Here is a 23,193-nt window from a genome sequence, read left to right on the forward strand (position 1 = left end):
AAAATAAGTTTTGCAAATTGTTTTATTTCAGAACAAGAACATACCGTCTTTATCAGTTTTCCTAACAGCTTGTGTTGCACTTTAGTCACGTGAATGACTGCAGACTACAGTCCCTAAATTGGTGTTCTGGAAAAACAGGACGTGACCTCAGCTACAACTGTAAAGTTCTTGGAAAGTTTACTTTCAGAAGTAATGCAAACCACGAATGGAAATGGTAGTCTGCAATGCTCTGATGGCTCTGGATTCATTTAGACACTAGGGAAGCTGAGGAAGAGTTACCGACTCACTTTTCAACATGACGCTGATTGTTGAGATACTCGGGTGTTAATTTGATTATTTAGGGAAGGGTGAGCCAGCATCTCCCCCCCCCCCCCCCCAGCATTTAATTACTCGCTTCATTTCTACTCGGTCACACACAGCAGCAGCTCGGTTGGCAGATGTTCTGCTGCTAGACAGACTTAAAAAATGTGGGTTCATTATCTTTTATTACAACAACTTCATAGTGTTTTTCAGAAAATGAAGCAGATGTGAAATCAAAATTGCATTAAAAAATGATTACTAACTGTTATTCTGTGCACACAGAAAAAAGGTGAGTCCAGGCCACTTCTTCTCTGCAAGTGTTTCATTTGGTGGAAAAAGTACCTCTAGATCAGACTTACTGGCCGTCTCTTGCATATTCACACATTGTTGTTCTTCCTGTTGGGGTCCAATTATTATTTTTAGTGAGTCAGTTTACTGAGATTGGTGTATTTCACCACTGATAAACATTTTCATGGTTTCATCTCAAAAGTAAATCAATAAATCAACACGTTTGTTGATGTAGTAAACATATGAACAAACAAAGTGACTAACATTCACTTGGAGTCACGCTTGTGTTTATCTGACAAATGCCAGCACAATACTTACCGGTACTCTATTTTTTTTTTTAAGAGATTTTGGTCTCTACCAACTCTTGATGAAAATATCTGTCTCTTTTAGTTTCCAAATACTCACCGTTTGTCTTTCTGCTGATAGGTGTTTTACGACACAAAGCTCTGTCATCAATTGTAAATATCAAATATAGATTAGGATACCTTTAAGGGAACTGATTGAAGAGACTTGTAATGTATCCTCTAATTGCCACAGTGGCTGCTGTTCAGCAAATCCTACTCCGTGTCGCTCTGAAGTCTATTCATCGGTCACGTGTAGAACAACGCATGATATTTTTACTTTGTTGTAAGATGCCCCACTGACTTTCATGATCAAATGCTGACACCCAACTATTATGTAATGCCACTGACATGTGGAGGATGTCTGCCAGTTTCAGTGGGAAAATAAGTCAGTTTGACAGGCATCCGTCAATAACGGACAAACTGGACTCTGACTTACGTGTGTCCAGACACACAATGTCCCGTCAGGAGAGCACACGCACTAAGTTAGGGAGGTGGAACAGTGACGCCAGTTCAACCCCCCCCCCCCAGGAACATCCCAGTCAGGAAGCAGCATCGCGGCAGACGGGGGAATAACAGGAAGAGGGTACCTGACTGACGCTCCGATGGAAACGGCCTCGTATTGGCCCACCAATATAGCCGGGATTTTAAAGACTTAAGCGAAGGCCCCCAGTGAGGAGGTGGATTGAGAAAACAACCCCCCTAAATCCCTTGCATGCGAAGAAGTCCTCCCATGGCAAACCCCACTAATTGTTGGTTTGCTCGGTGTGTTTTGGGAACGTAAACAACCGCAGCTCAATGAAATGCTGTGAGAACGGCAGTCTGCACTGCTTAGTTTCAGAGGCGATGATAAGCTTTGTAAAATCTCCGATTCAGAACGTGTGATTATGGCGGTGGAAGCGTGTTCTCCAAGTCACTCTCAACTGGAGCCAGCCACGAGAGCGTGGAACTTGCAGCGGCAGCATCACGGGTGAAATATTTGGCTTTCATTATTTTCTATTTTTCTGTACTTCTTTTCCCCTGTCACCAACTTGCTCATCCTTGTTATCTTCACACTCTCAGTTCCCTTTGTTTCCTCCCTCTTTATTTAACTGCTCTCTTGAAGACATGAGAGAATTCACAGCGTATGGTTATTGAGGGTAATGCCAAGGTCACGCATCAGTGGAAGGTCAGGCCTTTTCAGCCCCCCAACAATGGCAGTGCCAGTGGGGTCTAATCCTTGAAGATAATTGCATCGCTGCTGTCCATTTTTTTTAAAATATAGCCTCCCCTAATTAAGGCTGACCGTGGGGGGGCGCCGGGGTAGACGTGGATTCAACAGGTCGCCTTGTTTTGAAGAGACAGGACAAGGAGAGGAGGGGTTTGGGCATTAAAACCTTTCCCCCCGCCCCCCCTTATTTTTCTCCAAACATGCGTCCCCCCAGCCTCAGGGGCTTGAATTGTTTTTGTGAGCTAGCTAATTGCGGGGGATTTAAACACGGTTCATCTTGGATTGACCTGAATGACAAAAGAACAGAGAGGAGTGGGCTTAGTGTTCGCGGTCAGCGCAGGAGGCTGCAACAGAACATGAGACCATAAATCATTCTTGCTCTTACATCACACTCCTACACAGCACGGCACTCTCCCACACACCACACAAGGACTGCGTCTCATGATTATTTTCATTTTTGATTCATGTGCCGATTGCAGAAGAAATGGCAAATCCTTTCATTTTAGAATCTGAAACCGGAGAATGGTTTGCTCAAGGGGTATTTCAGCAGTCGAGTATGACTTCTCCACAAAGTAGGTGGATTTAGGAGAGATTTGATGACTTTTGATTCAGAAAGATTCGATTTAAAAACGCTAACCTGCTTTCCCCATAATCAAAACATTCAAAACATACTCACTGGCGTCTATTCATTAGACCTTTCGAGTTTGGTAACCACGGACGTCTTCAATCTAAAAGTGATTTTCCTTAGTTTTTTTTTTTTTATCCAACTAAGAATCCCAAAAGATATTTCATGTCCTATCATATACTATCATGTGCTGTTATTAAAATAATCAGTTAATGCTCTTCTTGAAAATGACAATTCATGGATTAACTGATTTTATTCTCTCTTTATCTCCTAATCATTGCAGCTTTAAACATGGGCCTTCGGTGATTTATGTTAAGTCTCCAAACATCAGCCTAAGGGTACCTGTGAGATAACCCGAATGACATCACTGTGACATCGAGGTTATTTTTCTCGGATGTGAATAAGCTCCCCGAGAGCCCCAGACGACATTACACAGTGGGGCGTTATAACAAGTGAATTCTGTGGATTTCTAATGGACTGATCAATTTATCAACTTATTGTGTCGCCACTAAAAATGGAATATCGGGTCATTTTTCTTTATTCCTCCTCTGATTTTAAAAGGAAAATATGAAAACTAACCTGTGTTTCCTTCTGTTTTGTTTCTAAATGTATCAGGAGCTGGTTTTGTCAGTTTATGTATTGTAATGTTGCCTGTGTGCTGGTGGGACTTGAACACATTTACTTCCCACTCCTGGTCACTTTGGAAGAAACTCTGAACTAAATCCGGCAGGAGAGTTTACAAGAGGCACGAATGAGACATGAAGTAGACTGTTGCTCACGGAGTGTGGTTTACGGCTCCATCAGCTGAAACGCAGATGGAAAACTTTGGTAATACTGAAGAAAAAAAGGGCTCAGTTTTACATGAGTCAGCCAGGATGTGTGTGTGCTTGTGGGGGTGTGATCGAGCAGATAGGCGTGGTTGATGATTTTCTGCGCGTGTGCGTACGTGTGTGTGTGTGTGTGTGTGTGTGTGTGCGTGTCCTCCCAGAGGACTACTGTAGTAAACGGAGAGTGAGCCTCTTCGCTCTGACACGTTCATTCGATCCCGCCGCCGTCTATCACTCCGCTTTTTAACCCCGAATGTCAGGATTATTTTGAAACTCTCTGAGGCACGCACGCACACTAATCTGAGGGACTACAGAGCGAGCTCGATCCAGGTTGGGACTTCAACTGTCACCACCTGCTGTCTGCTGGAGATATTGATTGGTTGTTCTGCTGAAAGCCAAAGGGGTCGTCTACCCTGCGAAGTGGAGTTTTCTATGGTAGGTAAACATAGTGTAAAGAACAACCTTTCTCTTGGGAGTCTTGTGTGACAACATTATTATTAAATAATCTATGAAGTGCTGAGATTGTGTTCCAGGAGAACCATTAGCATGTGTTGTAGTTTGCTAATTAATTATGTGAAAGCAAAGAATAGACGAACTAAAATAGGTTTGCAATCGTCCATTGTTTTCATCATTGATATGTATATATGTGTATATATATATATATGAACTCAAGATGACTTCATCAAATGTCTTGTTCTGTTCAACAAACAGTCCAAAACCCAAAGCTATTTGGGATGCTTCTAAGACGAGGAAAAGCAGCACATTATCTAAAGTTAGCAAACATTCAAGCATTTTTGCTTCAATTATGACAGGATTAATTCCTTGTCAAAATAGATGAATATTGTTCTTTCGTTTGGACGTTTTCTGTCGGTGTGAGGCTGTGAAGGGAGCGCACATTCACATCTGTGCATAGCAGTAATCTGTTTTTCCTCTTTTGTCTGCATATTTGACATCTGCTTCTTATATTACCAGACCAGTCGTACCCCCTGGCACCCACCAGACTTCTCCCCTTTCCATATACTTTATATCAAATTGGAAGCGGTTTAAAAATTAATCCTAAATTACGTTGGAATACCCAGTTTCCCCCCTCTTCCTCTTTTTTTGGTCTTGTTCACCGCCCTCATGTCTATCTCTCTTTCTCTTCTGCCCTGAAGCTATGGATAGGAAGGCTGGTTGCGTCACAGTCCAGCCAAGATTGCCCGAGACAGCAGTCAGTATACTTGACTTTGTTAGAGCAGAAAGAGACCAGCTGCTGGTGAGTGGTGCTTTTCTCACGTAATCGCATTGATCACCCTGAATTTAATAGTGTTGGCTGTGTTTAGTTCTTCCGTGTTAAGAGGATTTGGTGTTGTTCCTCTCCTTAAGAGGCAACTTGCGTGGGATTTCTTCCCTCAGTGACGACACCGTGACAGTGGCATGTGTAAATATTTGACTCTGCTGCGCGGGTTTGGGGTCGGAAGTATTTTTTTGCTTGAAAACAATCAAAGAAAACTTTAACTTTTGTTTTAAGATTCTTCTAGATGAAACATACAAAGACACTGAGAAAATAATTTCCTTTTGGCAGTAGCTGTTGCAGTTTCAATGTATGCTTGAATTCAGTGGAACAAAAAAAAAGAAAGAAATTCCAACCATATCCAGTGAGTCCAATAGGAAAATGAGTTGTTGAAGACGAGGAGGTAATATTGTTCATGGGCAAACACTGGCTGCATGTTGAAACCTACATTTCACTGGAATGCATAGTCTCCTTCACGCATTACTGTATCTCCTGTGAACATGTTTGTTCCTGAGTGTGTTGTTTGTTGTTGACGTCAGTGTGTTGATAATGGCTCCATTTCGTCTCAATTTTACAAAATTGTGTAATCTCTGGAAAACCTGCCCCATCTTTCTTCATGTGTCACTGTGCGAACACGGATGTTATTATGAAATGTTGTGCAGAGTTCCACTGTCTGAAGTCTATGGACTGTCCAATAACTAGCCAAGTAAATGAGTCACACAAACTGATCTAAAGTCTTGATATGTCTTTATGGTTAATACCATTTTATCACAGTTTCATCACAACTTGGATTTGCTGTTTGTAATAATAACATTTGACAAGTTCATTAATGAGAGCTGGGAAAGCTGTTAGTAGTTCATCCCCGCCGCAGTTTAAATATTCAACTTCCAGTGTTTTTACGCAGGCTTCTTGTGGCGGTTCATTACCACCATTACGGTTGCACTCACTTTAATTGTGATCCTAAAATACATCGTTTTGGTGGACTGACTTAAATGTTGGCCATTGGACACCCTTCCCTGAATCGTGACTGTCCAATCAGGGCTTAGCAACTGTAACAACAAGATGCTGATTTAGTTTTTTGCCTGGGCGCGTGTGACTTCAGGCATATAGCTTGTACATGGCCTTCATGTGTATATCCAGACTCCTAGTTTCTCATTTCCAACGTTTGTGGAAACTCGACTAGCTCGATGATCTGAAACCTTCATGTGACAGCCGTCGCTTCAGCTCACAGAATTGACCGTTGCCAGCTAGAGAGAGAGATAAGGCTTTTGTTAACTTTGTGGGAAATCAAAGTCCCATTGTTTCAGAAATCGCTCTTCGTTTTGACCGGTGAATCCGTCATTGCTATTATTGTAAACGACACAAATGCCACGCCAGAGATATCAACAGTTATTACGGAATGCTCATCTGTCTGCTCGCGTTTCTGGCTTTATTTCCAGGTCCGAGCAAAGTTTAGAAGTGATCCTTAATATCCTGTATTCCTTATGGGGATATACAGGACTGTCTCAGAAAATTAGAATATTGTGATAAAGTTCTTTATTTTCTGTAATGCAATTTAAAAAACAAAAATGTCATGCATTCTGGATTCATTACAAATCAACTGAAATATTGCAAGCCTTTTATTCTTTTAATATTGCTGATTATGGCTTACAGCTTAAGAAAACTCTAAAATCCTATCTCATAAAATTTTAATATTTCCTCAGACCAAGTAAAAAAAAAGATTTATAACAGCTGAGTGTTTGTCAAGGCTCAGGAAACCCTTGCAGGTGTTTCGAGTTAATTAGACAATTCAAGTGATTTGTTTAATACCCTACTAGTATACTTTTTCATGATATTCTAATATTTAGAGATAGGATATTTGAGTTTTCTTAAGCTGTAAGCCATAATCAGCAATAAATCAGAATAAAAGGCTTGCGATATTTCAGTTGATTTGTAATGAATCCAGAATGCATGACATTTTTGTTTTTTTTATTGCATTACAGAAAATAAAGAACTTCATCACAATATTCTAATTTTCTGAGACAGTCCTGTAATATATATATATACAGGGTTTTTCCTGGGTCAAAATGGGTCTTCGGTGCTCCCAAATGTTGTTGCTATATCACCGTAATTAGCAGACATCTATGTATTTTTTGTTAAAAAAAATCCCATAAATAATGGAGGCAATGCTTGAGGAAATCATTTTGCTAAAATAGATAGGCTAATAGATTGACAATTAGAGATGCACCGATCAGGTTTTTTGGTGCCGATCACTGAAATCAGTATCTGCCGATCCGATAATACCGATCACGGTGTCGATTGAAGCATTCTATTTATGGTGTAGCATTATTGCCTAGGACTATGAGGAAATACATATATAAAGCACCTCAAACATTAAAGAAATTACAGATTTCTTTAAACATTTAGGACTTTTACTTTGAAAAATGTCCTAATTGATACATTAAAATTGTTTGATTGCTATTGTAGGGGATTTCAGATATGTATGGAACACATCTGCATCATTCATTTCCTGGAACTCTTGGGGAAATCTATTTACAGGACTTTTTTTAACATACAAAAGTCTGACTTATTTTTATAAACTCTTCCTTGGTACAGTAAAAATGTTTTAATGTTAGCATAATTTAAACTAAATCTCAGAAACGATCTCTAAACATACAAAATCAGTTCATTGTTTACTTGTGTATGATTTGTCGACATCTTATTTTGATAAACGGATGTTGTTTCACGTGGTTCTTTCCGCTAACTTTGCAAAACCGGATGTTGTCACATAAATCCTTCTGCTAACTTTATCAAAACCCTCGCGTGCTCCCGATCGAATGTGTTTACCGTCAACATCAGTCTATAGGGGCTCAGACATGTGAGAGTCGGCTGAGTTGACCCAGTGATTCAACTCGGGGGACGGAGACGCCGCTCGGTGGTGAGGATCCCCTCGTGGTCGTGGACCTCTGTCCTCTGCCGGCCCTCGCCGGGCGCATCGTCTCCGTTGCGGTGCGCCGCGATTGAAACGTCTGATAGTTCTCGCAGATTTTATGTCATCTGATCGGCCAAGTTTGATCGGCCGTTTTGAGAACGCCGATCAAAACCGATAATGGTAATATCGGCCGATATGGATCGGCGCCGATCAGATCGGTGCATCCCTATTGACAATAGTCCAGGTGTATTGGTGCACGTCGGGCTGTTGAGTGACCAGCAGCTGGCCGCTCTGTCCATTCACCTCACAGTTGCGTATTGATCAGACAAGAAGACACGCTTATCAACTCGATTACTATTGATCAAAACAGAACGAGGGTTCGGCTGTAGCCGACTTGAAACATACTATTGAGAACATATTCGCTGACATGCACGTGATGAACACAGGTTTTTTTTTTTTTTTTTCTCCATCGCGGACTTTTTTTGCCTTAGGCGCTCGGGATTTGTCATAGGCGTTCGGGAAAACGGCTTAGGCGCGCGCCCAAATTTTCTCTGCAGGAAAAACACTGTATATACACACCTGCTCTCCTTGCATGACATCATCCTGTTAAACACCCCTCCTCATCCCACGCTTATCACTGTGGATCCTTTTGATGAACTCACTTGACACACATACACACACTTTTTGCTCCATCCTGAGAGGATGAAAACGCAACAAGTGCCTCTGTTTGAGTAAATCTAAATGGGTGCGAAGGCGTCACAGCTCTGCAGCACCACAATGAGTTGGGTTAATGGGGAACAGGCTCGCAGAGAAGCAGGCAGCCTGGTTGCATAACAGCCGCTGTAAAAAAAATAAAAAAGGCCCTGGCTCTCCTCCTCCGCTTCACAGCCCGGCCAGAGGACAGATGGCGGCAGAAGAAAGCGAGCGAGCGTCGGCGGCTCTCTCCCTTGCCACTCAACAGATGCAGCGTTTATTTATTGAAAAATAAATCAGACTCTGGGGCCAGGCCTGCCCAGGCTCCCCCTTTGATCCCCTGTAGCCTTACTGGGCGCTGGTTTCAATCCCACCGACTGGGCCACGGCTAATGGCAACGCTGCATAATGTTTAGGAGAGCAGGCCCTCAACAGGCACACACAGGGGGGCCCTATGGGGTCCTGTGCTCTTCTATCGGGAGCTCAATGAAAACGGGCTCCTCAGAAAAGGATAACAGGAAGCAGGGTTTGACCTGGCTCGGTCTGTCAGCTCAGCTGGAAGGAGAGCACTCTGCAGGCATTTAATTATTCTTTCTTTCACAATCAATCATGCTTAATGCAGTCGATATTGGATTGTTTGGTGCAGTTAAGAACTACTAAATGTTGTGACAGCCCAGTTGTGTGCAGGAAGGTTGAGTAGCGAATGGGTGTGTTCCTGTTCTCAAAGGTTGTTAAACAGTGATATTATTTTCTAAACTTATTTGACTCTTGCAGCAGTTTAATAACTTCAAACAGCTTCAAGATCAACATCAACAATTGTATTATTCTGCATTTTTGGCAAATAATAACTGAATCTTTGTAGGTTTCTAGCTTCGACAATGTTTGGTTCTGTATTTTTTTTTTCTTGGCTCATATCATTCTGATAGTAATCCATTTTGGATTTTTAAACAAAAATTATCATAATCAATTTGAAGATGACACCTCTTTATTAAAAGATACATTAATAATCTACCAATTTGAAAACAACTCCGAGAAAAATCTGTAATGAAATTTAAAAAATCAGTTACAGCCTCATAATGATTGTTTCTTCCAACGTAAATCTCTTTTTTATTTTACGACAAGTAAAGATGGAATATTTTTCTTTATTTGTGTTAGACATGGTGAGCTGCGCCAGTGTTTGTTTAGTCTCTGCACTGTGTACTGTGTTGATGTATGCACAGATCAAAGGTCGGCATTAGTGTACTTGTGTGTGACAATGAGACAGTGGTTATCTTTCTTTCAGTCGTAGACGATGAACCACTGATGATGTGTTCATATGTCTGACTTTTTTGGTTATCTTTGGGAGGTTTGATGTTGTAGAATGGTATGAGCCGGTCTGACCAAAGTCTGTCTGGATGTTTGACTGAATTCAGGCTATTTGAACAAGACTGTGCATGACTCGGCCTCGTCTGGTAATCACCAATTATTTGCGGGCATAGGTGTGTTTATTGAGATGCGTTTTTGGTGTGTTTTTCTGTCTGAGAGAGAAAACATAAAAAGACCAGTGGGGATTTTGAAAGAAAGAAATGGGGCGGGATGTTGACTTGAAGCCGATTCCTCCTGCCTCTCATGTCTGATTACTGCTTCGGAGGGTTTCAACCAGTTGCCAAATCAGGGATGACTTTCGTGTCAGGACAGGACCTTTTTTAAAGCAGCCTTTTCTCTGGGAGTGGAGTGATGATGGTACACATTAAAGTTGTCCCGTCTAATGAAACAGTGTACCTGGATGTCACCCTGTTCAAGGCAATGAGACCTCAGTTTCGGACAGAAGGTTGGCCCAAACAATACGGTTTGAGCTCAACCCAACCAAACGGTGTTCTTCTCCATTTTCCCCAAGATTAACCAAGCTGCTTTGTAGGGATTCAGGTTTGCTTTGATTTCACAGGAAGATGATGGCCGTTTTGAACAGTGACAGAGAGTTCGCTCTATGGGTGTTGGCACCACTATTTTATAGCCAGGCCCACCCGTCCTCTCATTCATAGTCTGTCCGATCGATATCCAGATTTGTTAAAGGGGCGACTTTGATATTGTTCAACCTGGATCCTATTTTAAATTGTTTCTTTCTTCTAGTGAAGTCATGGTATTTTAAAGTAGTCCAGTATTGTGGGAGTATGACGGACTCGTATTGGTATAATAAATGTTTGACAACATTATGAAAAGGACCCTACGTAATTTGTTCTGAAGCTGAAAAAGATAGATTTTTGTTATTATTGTTATAGAAATGTAATGTATGCTTCTAGACCAGCCAATTTAAGGTGTCATCAGGAGAGTAAACTGTTTTTTGACTGCAGTGAAAATGTTGTTTTTGTTTTTGAAGGGTTTTTAAACGCCAACAAATATGAATTGAAGCGGAAGATTTCTTTCGATAAAAATATGTTGAGAGCATATCGTTTTTGTAAATATCTGGATCACACAAGTCTAAAATTAGTATGATACTAATTCATCTGCAACCGTGCAGAAACATTTTGATTTTAAAACTTGAATGTTGACGGTGTGAATGAAACTTTGAAGCTTTAAAGTATTGGGCACAGCCCTTCTTCCAATAGAGCATACAGCTCACCTTTTGTGAGCTCCTTTAAGGGAACCATTGGGAACCGTCATCTGCACATTAGAAGATGGTCCCAAATGGGTCTCCACTCGGCCAAAGTTTGAGTCAAAAGAAACCTCAGACCTTGAGTGAAATGTTTTTTGTTGTTGTAGTTTTAATTAAACAAACGTAGAGGTTCCTCTTCCCCAGAAAAATAATCTAGCTGACTGCATCATGGCAATATCGGGAGAATAACATCATCTCCGCTATTTGGAACAGGATACAGCTGTTATTTTTAATGTATTCCAATACATTTAATAATTATTCCATATTTTGTGTTTCTCATCTCGTTTTCAGGTTGTTGCTAAAATCACTAAAACGTTTAGTGTTTATAGCTTCTCAGCCAGCAAACGGCGATACTCATCTGAACTGAATCTTTGAGTTTAAGTTCCTTGAAAATGTTGAAATTAAACCTCGGGATTCACATACACCTAAAATGCTGTTGACGTCCAACTCGAGCTTTACACAACAAAACAAGAAGAGCCTATTGTCTCCCTGAATGTACACCACGACACTTGACTGTGAGATAAACTATCGCCTCCGGCTCGAATATCCTCTTTTTGCTCTTTAAAACAACACACGCATGCACACGGTGATGCACCCTGTTACATAAGTGCTGCATGTGCTCTGGCAGCACGAGCTGTTCCGGAGGAGGGCCGAGTGCGGCCGCAATCAGGCGGGAGGTTCGATCAGGGCTGTTTATTGGAGAGCGAGGGATCGTTACTGAGCAGAGTCACGCTCTGCTCTTCAAAGCAGCCCAAGTTATGAAAGGGTCTTGTTCCACATCGAGTTAGATCTGCAATCTGGGTAAGAATTTCTCTCCGGTCATATAATTCCAATGCGTCATTCAATTCCCCACACCAGGACTGATTACCCACAGATTTTTCCAACCTTCCAGCGAGGATTTTGGCAAGCCGTCCAAACGCATTACAAATTGTTCTCGGGAGGCACGATTGTGACTGGTTGCGGATGTCGCAGACGCATTTTAACTGCCAGACAGGATCTGGCCATAATTAGAAATCGTGTCTAAAACATTTGCATCGAAAGTTAATGCAGCCGCTTCCCAGTTTAATGACTTTATCTTCAGCTGTGTGAAGTCAGTGTTGCAGCAAGTGCTTTGAAGTGCGTTTCCTTCACATGTTGCGTGCCAGTGTTGGAAGGATTAGGTGTGAAAGGTAATAATCCTGATTCACCTCAGAAGACTCCAGTCATCTTCCTCTAAAGAACAGCTTTCCTACAGCTGAGCGACCGGTGTGCGGTTCGTGGATGACACGGCCTTGCAGCGGGCATGCCTGCGTTTGTAAGTCCATGTCTGAGTGTTGGTGTGTGTGTGTGTGTGTGGCAGTGTTGGCGTGTTTGCAGGATGTGTGGAGACAAGGGGGCATAAGCAGGTGCCACGTGGCGTTGGATGTGCTAAGCCAAAACGAAGGACTGCTGAGTGGCTGGTGTGTGTGTTCTCAGCTGTTGAGTCGGGGGATGCAAGTGTGTGCAGTGTTTCATCTACAGTCACTCCCCCCCCCGAACCTCCCCTCTAATCCAGCCAGATCTGAGAGCAGTCATGTGGGGAGTGGGGTGGACACACGCGACACACACACACACACACTCACATGACACATTTCTCTCGCACACATTCGCATACACTCGTCAGGAGACACGCGTGGCCTCTCGTCAGCTGTCCTGCACGGTCACATTCTCTTCCAGTCGGCTTTACTCGCACACTCCTCCTCCACTTTGATGTGTTGGGAAAACTGACTCCAGATCCAGAAACGGACAGAGAATGAAAGTCAGGTCATCCTCATACCCAAGTATCAATCATCCATCTCATTGTTCGGAATGTTCAGTATTGCAAAAATCCCTCTTGCACATATGAAACAGTTATTTTTGGATTTATCAGTCATGAATATAAGATTACAAGCTTTTTCCATTTGGTCTCTTTGAGCCTTTTCTTCAACCTGTGATGTACTCGTTTGTCTTGGCTAAAGCGTCAGATATGTTTGCAGCAGGAATGTAATCACCCCAACTTGATAGCGAGGAAGGCTTATACCTTTCCGGGTGATTGTCCAAATATGGCGTCCGATTTGCTCGTATATTTCTCCGGCCTGGCTGTCGGTCTACACACCTCCCGGAGAACATGCCACCTCTGTGCGACGCGACATTTGACTCCGCTGCACGAAAATGCGAGCGCATGCGTTGGCGTCGACTTCAGAGAGGCAAAGGGGGCGATGTTGTAACAGATTTCTGTGACTTGTTTGCCTCCGCCGTGGAGCGGTCTGTTTGGCAGCGTGGTCGTTGAGCAGTGACTCAGTCAGAGGTGAGACACTTCACTCCTCCATACCTGCAAGTCGCTGAACGTCATCAACGGCAACGATTGAGAAATTACCAGAGAAATTGCGCAGAGAGCACAAGACTAAACACGACCTCACTGTGTTTCCAGAAAGTACAACACTTCTTGTTCCAGACTGGCATTTCTCAACAAATATCGGATGGATTGCCGTGACGCCGTGCCAAAAGTACAGTTTGTCTGCGGTCGTCAGATGAGAGTGAATAGGAGACAAGCTGCCGGCGCTGATAATATCCCTGGTGGTGTACTGAGAATATAACTTCTGTCATCGCCACCATCCAACAGATTCACTATGGTTACAACGGATAATAAAACTCATAGTTTAGATCTTGTCACGGTTCTAAGTCACGGATCAGATCAGCACAAATAGAAATATGTTTTCAAATGCCCTGATCACGTTATTTGGGGGGCCGATACCAATTGCTCATTGTTGATGATTTTTATGGGCCGATATAGATCGTTTTTTATTTTGCTGTTATTTTTGTTGTTGTTATAGCAGCTGGTGTTCAACTGTCTCAAAACTAAGTAATTAAGAGTTCTAAATGTTTTCCTTTTACTGTGTTAAAGTCGTCGATTGTGCTTATTTGTATTAAAAAAACAATTTAAGATGATTAGAAAATTAAAGATTGTATTTTTATTGTTGGAATTAGCAGTTTACTAGTGTTAAGAAGTTCACCAGGTAAACATTTCTCTCTCTAATATGGAATTTATATTGCTGTGAAAACTGAATTGTACAAGATTTCATTTGAACACATGACAACGTTATGATTACTTTTTTTCCCAATACTAATTTTTATTGAACTCAGCCTTTCTGCACCCTAATATAGCGTAATGTAACCGCCATGCATACGCTGCTGCTGCTGCCAACCCCAACCAGCTCTTCTGTTGATTTCAACACCGATTTGTTGTTGACAATGTAGCATTATCAGAGATCAGTGAATCAGACCCCAAATTTTAATATCGACGAACAAGGATCAACATTATCACTTTATTTCACATTATGACGATTAGACTGTGATGAAGTGTGACACTAGCATATGACAAAGCATGACGAGACTTCATATCGAGACGAAATCAACAATCCTGCAGAGTGGTGCTCACGGAGCAACCTTCTGCTCGACGTCAGTGACGGAGCCGGGAGCTGACTTTCAGAAATAAAGAAGGCACAGACGACCACACAGCCACGAGCATGGCTGAATGCTTATGTCTGGTTAATTAGAGGGCAATGGTGGCTGATTACAACTTCACAAATGTGGCCGTTATTTCTTGCCATGTCGCTCTATGTCTTCATGGTGCCACCGTGTGTTCGGATCTCAGCAATTCCCTTAGTAAGTTCAACATTATTGTAACTGTTAGAAATTAGCATTAACAATGAGAATGAATTATAGTAGCTAATAACTGGAGGAGAGCTTTTCACGTGCACCGCAGTCTGCGCCCCGCTGCCTCTTTCTATTTTAAACCTCGTTCTGGTTGGGGGCTCTGCCTGGGTACTGACCCTGGGTGCATGACAGGAAGGGAGGAGTTTGTGCTGCTGGTGGCAGAGGAAGAGAATGAAGGGAGAGAGGGGAAAAAGAGGAGAAGAGCCATAGCTTGCGGAGCTCACAGCGGAGCTGTTTAATCTCTGCAGGACCGTCAGATGGCTTTGACAGGCACCAATTAGGATGCACGATTAGGGGGGCTTTGTTCTTCTGAAAACCTTCTGGATGGACCTTTTCTTGTTTCCTTCCTTCCTGCCTTGGGTTTATATCTTTCCTGTGACTCCTCGCCCTCCCATAATCGTATCCCTCCCTCCTTCTCTCCCTGCGATTTGCTCCTTTTTTAATATCTGAGATTATTCCTGGCTAGACATTGAGAGGAGTGGATTAATAAGGCAGCTCGTGGCTCGCGGGGGCTCGCTGCATTGCGAACTAGGTGGCTCCTTGGATGTTTATTTGGGTCCTGGGTGCCTCCTGGCATGGATATGGAGCCGGATTGCAGAAGTGGGGGAGACTCTTGCTCCGATCTGCAGAATGTGACGGTAGAGTACCACTGAGTGGGCACCGAGTCATTTCATATTTAAATCTGTGTAACTCTATTGTACTTGTATTCTGTTATGTACAGCTAAAGCGTGCAGCAGTGAATATGCAACTTCAGCAGGCTTTTATAACCGGGTTTTGTCAGCGCATGGCGTCTACCTCCTGCATATTTATAGATGTTGTGTTGACATGAAAGCTCGACTCCCTTGCTTGCGCTCAAACCCCCGTTGTGCACAGACACACAGTGCTCCTCTGGAGGACATGGACACAATGACGGGAAGTACACGAGCCGCATCTCCATTGTATCTCCCCGTACATCCTCGCTTCCTGAGCAGCCGAGTGTGGGTGATGGCGATGGGTGGCAAAGGGCAGAGTGATGCGATGTGGGAGAGCCCCATGCGGCTCTCGAGGGGAGGGAGGACGGCGGCGGGCTGGGTGTCCGGTCTGTCTGGGCCGAGACGGAGAGATCCTTAATCCTTCAGCCTTCTGCTGCCCGTCGTCTCGGCTCTGGAGCTTTTGGAGCTCTGCGGTCTGGACGTCTTCCAGGAACCAACCTGTGGTTTATTTTTATTTTTATGTTTCTCCCCTGAGGATACAAATTTTCGATTATATAAGGGTAAGCTGGTCCCAGATCAGCACACAAGGTGAAAGACTAACTTTAAGTCAATTAGTTGTCATCCCGCAGAGGGGGACAGATGGTGGGAAGCTGGGAGTCGCAAAACCTCAGGAATGCTGGTGGCAGCCTCTGTGCTCATGGCAGAAACAATAGTCAGGCAGCGAGATACTTATTCTTAATGTGTGTGTGTGTGACTGTTTTGCTATTTTAACTTTTAAAATGTGTTATTATTTTTATGCAGGCACCTTGTGTTCTCAACAGTTATGTCATCTGACTTTCTCTTGTCCTCTTTTCTCGTCCGTTTCCTCTTTTAGGTTTGCCACCACCCAGACTGCCAAGACCTGAATCACAAAAGCCCCCTTCACCTGTGCGAGTCATGTGACTCACGCAGCCATTCAGAGAACACAGACAACATGCACTTTGACCGGCACCCCCGATTTGACTTACAACCTCAAGGTAGACTTTCATTGTTGCTGTATTTGTTCATCCCACTCTTCGTGATGTTTTACCCATCGCCTCATCTCAATGACAAACGCAAGTTTTTGTGTCTGAATATTGCAAAACATATAATTCCCCACCTTATCAACTCAACATATCAAAACCTCGACAAATTAAAGAAAAACACAACTATTTAATTTTGTTGAACCGACCCGTTAAAGCGTGATATTAAAGGCTGCCGTAGCTGTAATCTAACAGAAGTTTTGTTTCACCTTTTAGCCTCCATCCTGGCTCGAAACGTGTCCACGCGCTCCTGTCCCCCACGCACCAGCCCCCCCTCCGACCTGGAGGAAGAGGATGAGGGCAACGGTGACCGCGGGTCGGTAACCATTATTACCGTGCTCGGTTTAATGTATTCCTGCATGCCGGTAGAACTCTTTGACATCTTCTCAGTGGAGGATATATTACAACCACAGAACGCCAGTTAGACATCTCCTTTTTAAGTCACGATGGTCACTTTAAGCATTTTCTCCTATGTTGGGTTTGATAATTTGTGTGTAACTGTATTGCAGGGAGCGTAAAACAGGGGGGTTGAAGTTGGTGAAAAAGAAGACCCGGAGACGACACACTGACGTGAGTAATCACACGGACACATGGGCTGCAGGGTGAAACGTAACAAAGTCCCTCCATGAAACCACTGCTCAGTTATTGTAGAAGTATGGCTTTTCATAAGCGATGGAGAAGCCCCCTTTATTCTCTGAAATGCTGAAAACATGTTGACGACTCCCAAACTGCTCTGCGCCCGAGTCGGGCAGCGCAGTGAGGAGGAGCCCCCCTGTGGCTCTGCTGAGAGCACATGTTCAGCACCAGCCCGGGGCGGAGCAGCAGAGCTGCAGCACCACCTGTGTAAACTAACAGTGTGTCTGTTCCCTCTGCAGGACCCCAGTAAGGAGTGCTTCAGTCTTAAGTTTGATCTCAACGTGGACATAACCACGGAAATTGTACCTGCAATGAAAAAGAAAACTCTGAGGTAAGAGGGAAAGAGAAACACGACATGTAGCAACGGTTTGATATGAACCATAACTAACAGCCTCTTCTGCCCATGTGTTACCAGAGAGGTTGTAGGTCCAGTGTTTGAGAGGAATGGCATCGAGCTGTCTCGGGTTGACTTGTTCCTGGATCAGTCCAACACACCGCTGTCTCTCAACTTTGAGGCCTACCGTTTTGGAGGACACTACCTCAAAGTCAAAGGTAAAAACACACCACAGGTCCCATCGACTAATGTCAGCACAGAATCAACCCCATCTTGCAATAATGCCCTTTCCTCTGCTGGAGTCTGGAAACCCATCTTCTAAACTAGCGTACTCACTTTAGCTTCATGAGATGCTACCCATTTTGATTATTGTGTGTTTTTGTCGCTGATCTCGTTGGAACTTGCATCACGTAAGTTGACCTTAAGTGCCATGAAAGGTGCCATTAAATGAAATGTATTATTATTATAATAAGTCATGGAGGGATATGCAAGGATGGCCACACTTTTTACGCACAGTGTTATTGGACACGCATTTAGGGAGAGAGACTCGCCGGATCAAAGCGGGGAGAAGTCAGACATAACATGTGTAAAATAACAGCATCAGATCTTATTTAGCTGCACTTAATGCAAATGAGATGAACTGCGGCTCGGCTCATTTATGTCTTTAGTACTCGAGAATTATGGAGAGACAAAATTGTTCTTGTGTTTTTTTTGCTCCTGTGAATGTTCACCCACTCTCAAACAGGTTTTTTTTCTTCTTGAAAATGACTCACGATTGCTAGCAAATGAGTCCTGTTGGCGCTTTCTAACTTACTTGTAATTCTACTGTATTTATTGTACAATCTCACCATGGACTAGAACAATGAATTGTTAAATTAACAACAGCAGCAACAGAAAGTGTTGATGTTTCACTTTGTTCTTAGAAGGTAGGCAGCCTTTCAGTCATGTACGTCGGTGTATTTCTGGTGAACTTTAACAATGACTGAGCAGCACAGATGGCGGACGCCGGTTTCCTCTCACACCCTTGTTTCTGACGAGGAGGAAAAAGGAGTGGACTGTATCCTTCGCAGTTATCAGAACTACGCTGGAAACAATGTCTCTGTTCTGCTCAATCTTTTTTCCAGAAGTGCGATTCCCATAAATTTAACATCTAACATCATTAACATCTTGACAGCATGACATCTCTGACAGCTCCCCCCCCCCCCCCACACTCCATGATGCTTCTGTTGAAACTGGGACTGGTGCCTCTGTTCTGCGATCACTGCAGTTCGCCTGGCTGCACTTTCAGGATCAAAGGCCCGTTTAAACCTTCCATAAAAGAGCTCCTATGCCATGACTAATTGCGATTCTTTTGAAATTGTCACCCTCCCGACGAGCAGCTCTTGACCACAATCTGGAGTTACATGTAGCCTGAAACGCAGGTCCACAGCTGTCGAGGCTCGTGGTCGGAGGGTTAAGAGCTTTTCATTAAATCGACCTCTGAGAATCTGGATTGTTCGGCACCTTGATTCACGTCTCTATTTCAACGCTTAGGTTTATCAAATAGAAACGCGGCTATAATGAGTAATGATCACATGTGTACTTGTAGTTGAAATATGTTGTTCGTTGAGATGATGACACAAATAATTGCTCTTCCCTTCAGCTACAGGAGGGTTATAATCTGATTATTATCATTACTCATTTAGTTTGTTCAGCCTACACCCGAAATGTGTTTGTTCACTCATAGTGCTCTCAAAGCATTGTTTTCTATGGAAAGATTCTTATGAAATAAACCATTTCCTGCTACTAAGAAAATACAAACAAGGTTGGCAACTATCTAGTGAACACAGGGAAGTATCAAGCAACTCAATATATTTGTTGGTAGCTGAAAAATAATTAATATTGGACTAGCTCAGAATAAATAATAATGTTGCTCTATATTTGCAGGGGGGAAGAACAAGTTTTTGATATCTATATCAATTTTATTTCTATTATCCTATCAACGTTTCAGGATTCAACTTAAAGAAAAAACCTTGACATTTCGAGCACGATGATAAACCAAACGGATCATAAATAAATAATGATCAGAGGGTTTTACAGGTTTCTCTTTCCTCGACCGCTTAAATTCCTTATGTGTGTGTTTTTATTAATTTTTAATCTAGCGCGGCTAGGTGACGAGCTGAAGGTGGAGCAGGGTGTGAAGGACTTGCGGTCGCTTAGTCTGCCCAACATGAAGCCCTCTGGAGGTCTGAGCCCCTACATCCTCACGCCAGCCAGCGAGAGGATGGAGCATGGATCTCTGGGACGCAAAGAAATCGTAGATCTGTTGGTGAGTTGCACCTGGCCGAACAGGATAATACATATGTTTAATGGGACGCTCTCATACGTGTCTCTCCGACTCATCAAACCAAAATACATCGGCGCTTTAAACCACACCCACTCAGTGACTTGCACTGTTTTGCCACACCATTTGCTATTTTCTCTAACTTCACATCTTCTTGCTTCAGTCCCATGATGCTTTGGGCCAGTATCTGACCTCATCGTATTGTATTACCTTTATCTGCTCAGCAGAACCCTGGGAATGTATTTTGGGATTTCCGCTTCAGTCTTCTTCCAGCTGTGTGTGTCTTTGCGTGCACACTCGTGTATGTGCACGCCTGCCTGCCAGTTAGTGCTGACTGAACCCTCAAGTTGGGGCTAGGCAAGATATCAATATATATATATATACTAGATATCATCTTAGATTTTGTGATATTGTCATATGGCATACGGCTTGTGTTTTCCTGTGTTTCCCTTTTTTACTTGCCATGTTCTACCTGTTTGATAATTTGTCTTTACCCACTTAGTCAGTACATTCACTTTACTGATGATTATTTATCAAAAATCTCATTGTGTAAATATTTAGCAAAAACCCCCATGGTCATCTGCACATCTCTACGTGGCAATATAAATGTGGAGGTTTTTGGACAAACATATTTTCTTTGCCCTACGTCATATGATGAGTTGACACTATGTCCTACTTCAGCACTTCCTGCAGCTACGGGAAGTGGTTGTTTTGTTACTGATGAGGGACGCCGAGAGGCCGGCTGTGGCCTGCTGAGGATCCTGATCCGCGAGATTGCCAAGCATGTAGCACGGAAACGGGCCAGACAGTCATCAGGTTCATGCTGTGGCTCCGTGACATGGTACAATTCTGAAGCTCTTGATTTCAGGCAAAAGTAAGATTCTTTCTTCTCACTGACCTAACCTCCCGATTCGATTAATTAATCTTGATCCATCAAACTACGTGCATGTACAGCAGTAGAGCTGCAAATATTCCAGCACTAAGAACATTCATGAGCACAGGATGTGATCTGGATCGATGACTACCAATCTCTCTGTCCCTTTCTGATTCGCTGTACTAAACTGCGAGTGTGTGTTCTCACACTCAGTTGGGCGTTCGCTCAGCTGTGGGCTTTAAGCCCGAGCTTTATTACGTGCTTGAAACAAGTCGTTGGTTTGTTGAGCATGCTTACGCCAAGTCTAGACCCACTTACAAGTGAGTGTGATTGTGTGTATGTGCTCACACTGTAGAAAAACTTGATGTCATCATTGCTTTGGTTAGGGAAACAGGTAGAGGCGCGGTTAAAGCATTCTCCTGCCATCTATTGCGGCAAGTCACCAACGTTAGTCATCAAACGGAGACATAAACATGGGGGGGGGTTGCTGAGGTAAGCAGAGTTTTAGTCATACAGTATCAGACCGTATCTTGCTGAGGCAAATTGTTTCCTATATCTGTTGTGCCATCCACACACACGCAACACTGTCATGCATTCAAGGAACGTTGCCAGGAAATGACTTGAGAGTGATGTCAGTGATGAGCGCAGACCTCAAGGGGGCAGTGGTGTGCTCGAATGAAGGTCTGCTGGATATCTGGGGAAATACATTTAGTTTCTGACTGTTTGTGCCGTCTGGACCGTTTCACTGTGCGGTGTCGCTCCACGCACTTACAAAAGACATCTCGGGACCATCAGTCGATTCATCCATTAGTGTTCTTGAGTGATTCCAAAGTGAATGTCAGTTTGATGCTTGACGGATTCACTTTCAAATTGTCTTTACGCTAAATTTCCAAAGCAGCCAAACATGACGTGTGATGTGGAAACTTGAAAAGAACAAACGGAGAGAAAGAACATTTTAGTGGAGACGTGCCGCATCCTGTCGTTAGGCTTTTGTATTTTACATGTTTTGATGTCATAAAGTGGCAACAGATAACTTTATAACTTTTATAACAGAGTGGGAGGCAATACAGTGATTGCTGTCTTGGTTCAGACTCCAGAGCCTGCGTGTTGTTATTTTATAACCTTCATAATTATAAGGCGTAATCTCTATCTTCTTTGTTTGCGCCGTAAAATAAGTCTTCATTTTCCCAGGAGATTGCAACCCGGTGGCACAAAGAATTATAAAGTGAAAGCGACGCTTATAGGAAACCAATTTCAATACAGATGGTGTTATTATTCTATTACTTTGTGCAGATGCATGTGTTGATGCAAAGACCATTTCTATTGCAACAGTTTGGAGAGTACCTTGAAGTTAACTTCACTGCCTCCCGCGTCTCCAAAGTCAGTGTTTACTGTCTTTTATGATAAAAGTAAAGTAAAGTACAAATATATTTGGGGGTTTGACTTGTGGTCGGGCAAAACAAGCTGTTTGGATACGTCAAATAAGGCTCTTGGAAAGCATTTTTTAGAAAAATAATTGATTGGTTGATTGAGAAAATATTCAGAAACTGAAAATATTTGTGAGTTCCAGCCCTACATTTCTCATTTCTCTGTCTTTGTAAAACTATGGTATGAGTGACTTATAAATTATCTCCATCTTGGACCCTCAAGAGAGTCTCCTGCCGGAGAGCCCGAGCTCACTGAAGCCTAATGGATACTTTTGCCTTTAACACACTCAACAGCAGAAACCCTGTGATCCGTGTTGGGTGCAGCCCATATTTTATGAAAGCTATTTGGAGGACAAAAGCTCTACTTGGACATGTGAGCACTGACTGCAGTCTTTGAGTTTCCATGGCAGCAGCTTTGGCCCTCGCCATATAAAAAACATGCGTGCCTGCTTTTTATGGAATCGAGGCCTTTGCTCAAAGAAGTTCAGATATTTGCCTGGTGACCGGATTCACGGCCTGGCATGGCAGCGGCTTCAGAGGAGACGCAGCCAAGTCCTGTCCTTTTCTGTCCAGAGTTACTCTTTCGTTTACACGGGGTATTTCAATCAAGTTTATTATTGCGTGCATGCTACATTTTATAGGCTCTGGCAGCATTGTGATGGGCCGCAGAGAGCTTTGATGATCCAGATTGATTATTTTACAGCGGGGAGTCTCGGCCGTGCTCTCCGATTGGTCGAGGACACATTCCAACCTTGCTGATAGTTCCCACAAAGCACCGCTTCCCCATACAATATCAGCAGTGTATCAACTGATCTAAAAGAGGTTCAACTTTGAACCTGCATGGCCCAGTGGGTGGTTAGAAAAACACATTTATAACATCAAAGACCAATTCGACATCCTGTATTGTACACTGTTGAGAGCATGAGATCCACATCCACCCAGTAGTTGTGTCTTGCTGCAGTGTTCATTCATTGGAAACTGTCCTGAATACGCTGTATTAGCTGGATCTCATTTGACCGGTTTGGTATGTTGA

General features: G+C 43.1%; 1 protein-coding gene across 3 annotated transcripts in view; it reads left to right on the forward strand.

The window, feature by feature from the left end:
• The window catches only part of plekhg5b (pleckstrin homology domain containing, family G (with RhoGef domain) member 5b), a 62,011-nt gene that overhangs the window by 21,499 nt on the left and 17,319 nt on the right, over positions 1-23,193 (forward strand). The window contains exons 1-8 of one of the 3 annotated variants that reach the window (XM_056423328.1): positions 3,842-4,026; positions 4,746-4,846; positions 16,380-16,521; positions 16,783-16,882; positions 17,076-17,136; positions 17,442-17,533; positions 17,618-17,754; positions 19,678-19,844. In XM_056423328.1, coding sequence (XP_056279303.1) covers positions 4,748-4,846; positions 16,380-16,521; positions 16,783-16,882; positions 17,076-17,136; positions 17,442-17,533; positions 17,618-17,754; positions 19,678-19,844 — 798 coding nt within the window. In that variant the 5' untranslated portion in view covers positions 3,842-4,026; positions 4,746-4,747. Of the gene's footprint in view, positions 1-3,841; positions 4,027-4,745; positions 4,847-16,379; positions 16,522-16,782; positions 16,883-17,075; positions 17,137-17,441; positions 17,534-17,617; positions 17,755-19,677; positions 19,845-23,193 lie in introns of those variants that run through there. The other 2 variants (XM_056423330.1, XM_056423327.1) reach the window with 2 other exon arrangements.

This window comes from Pseudoliparis swirei, chromosome 9 (assembly GCF_029220125.1).
Source record: "Pseudoliparis swirei isolate HS2019 ecotype Mariana Trench chromosome 9, NWPU_hadal_v1, whole genome shotgun sequence".
Classification (NCBI taxonomy): domain Eukaryota; kingdom Metazoa; phylum Chordata; class Actinopteri; order Perciformes; family Liparidae; genus Pseudoliparis; species Pseudoliparis swirei.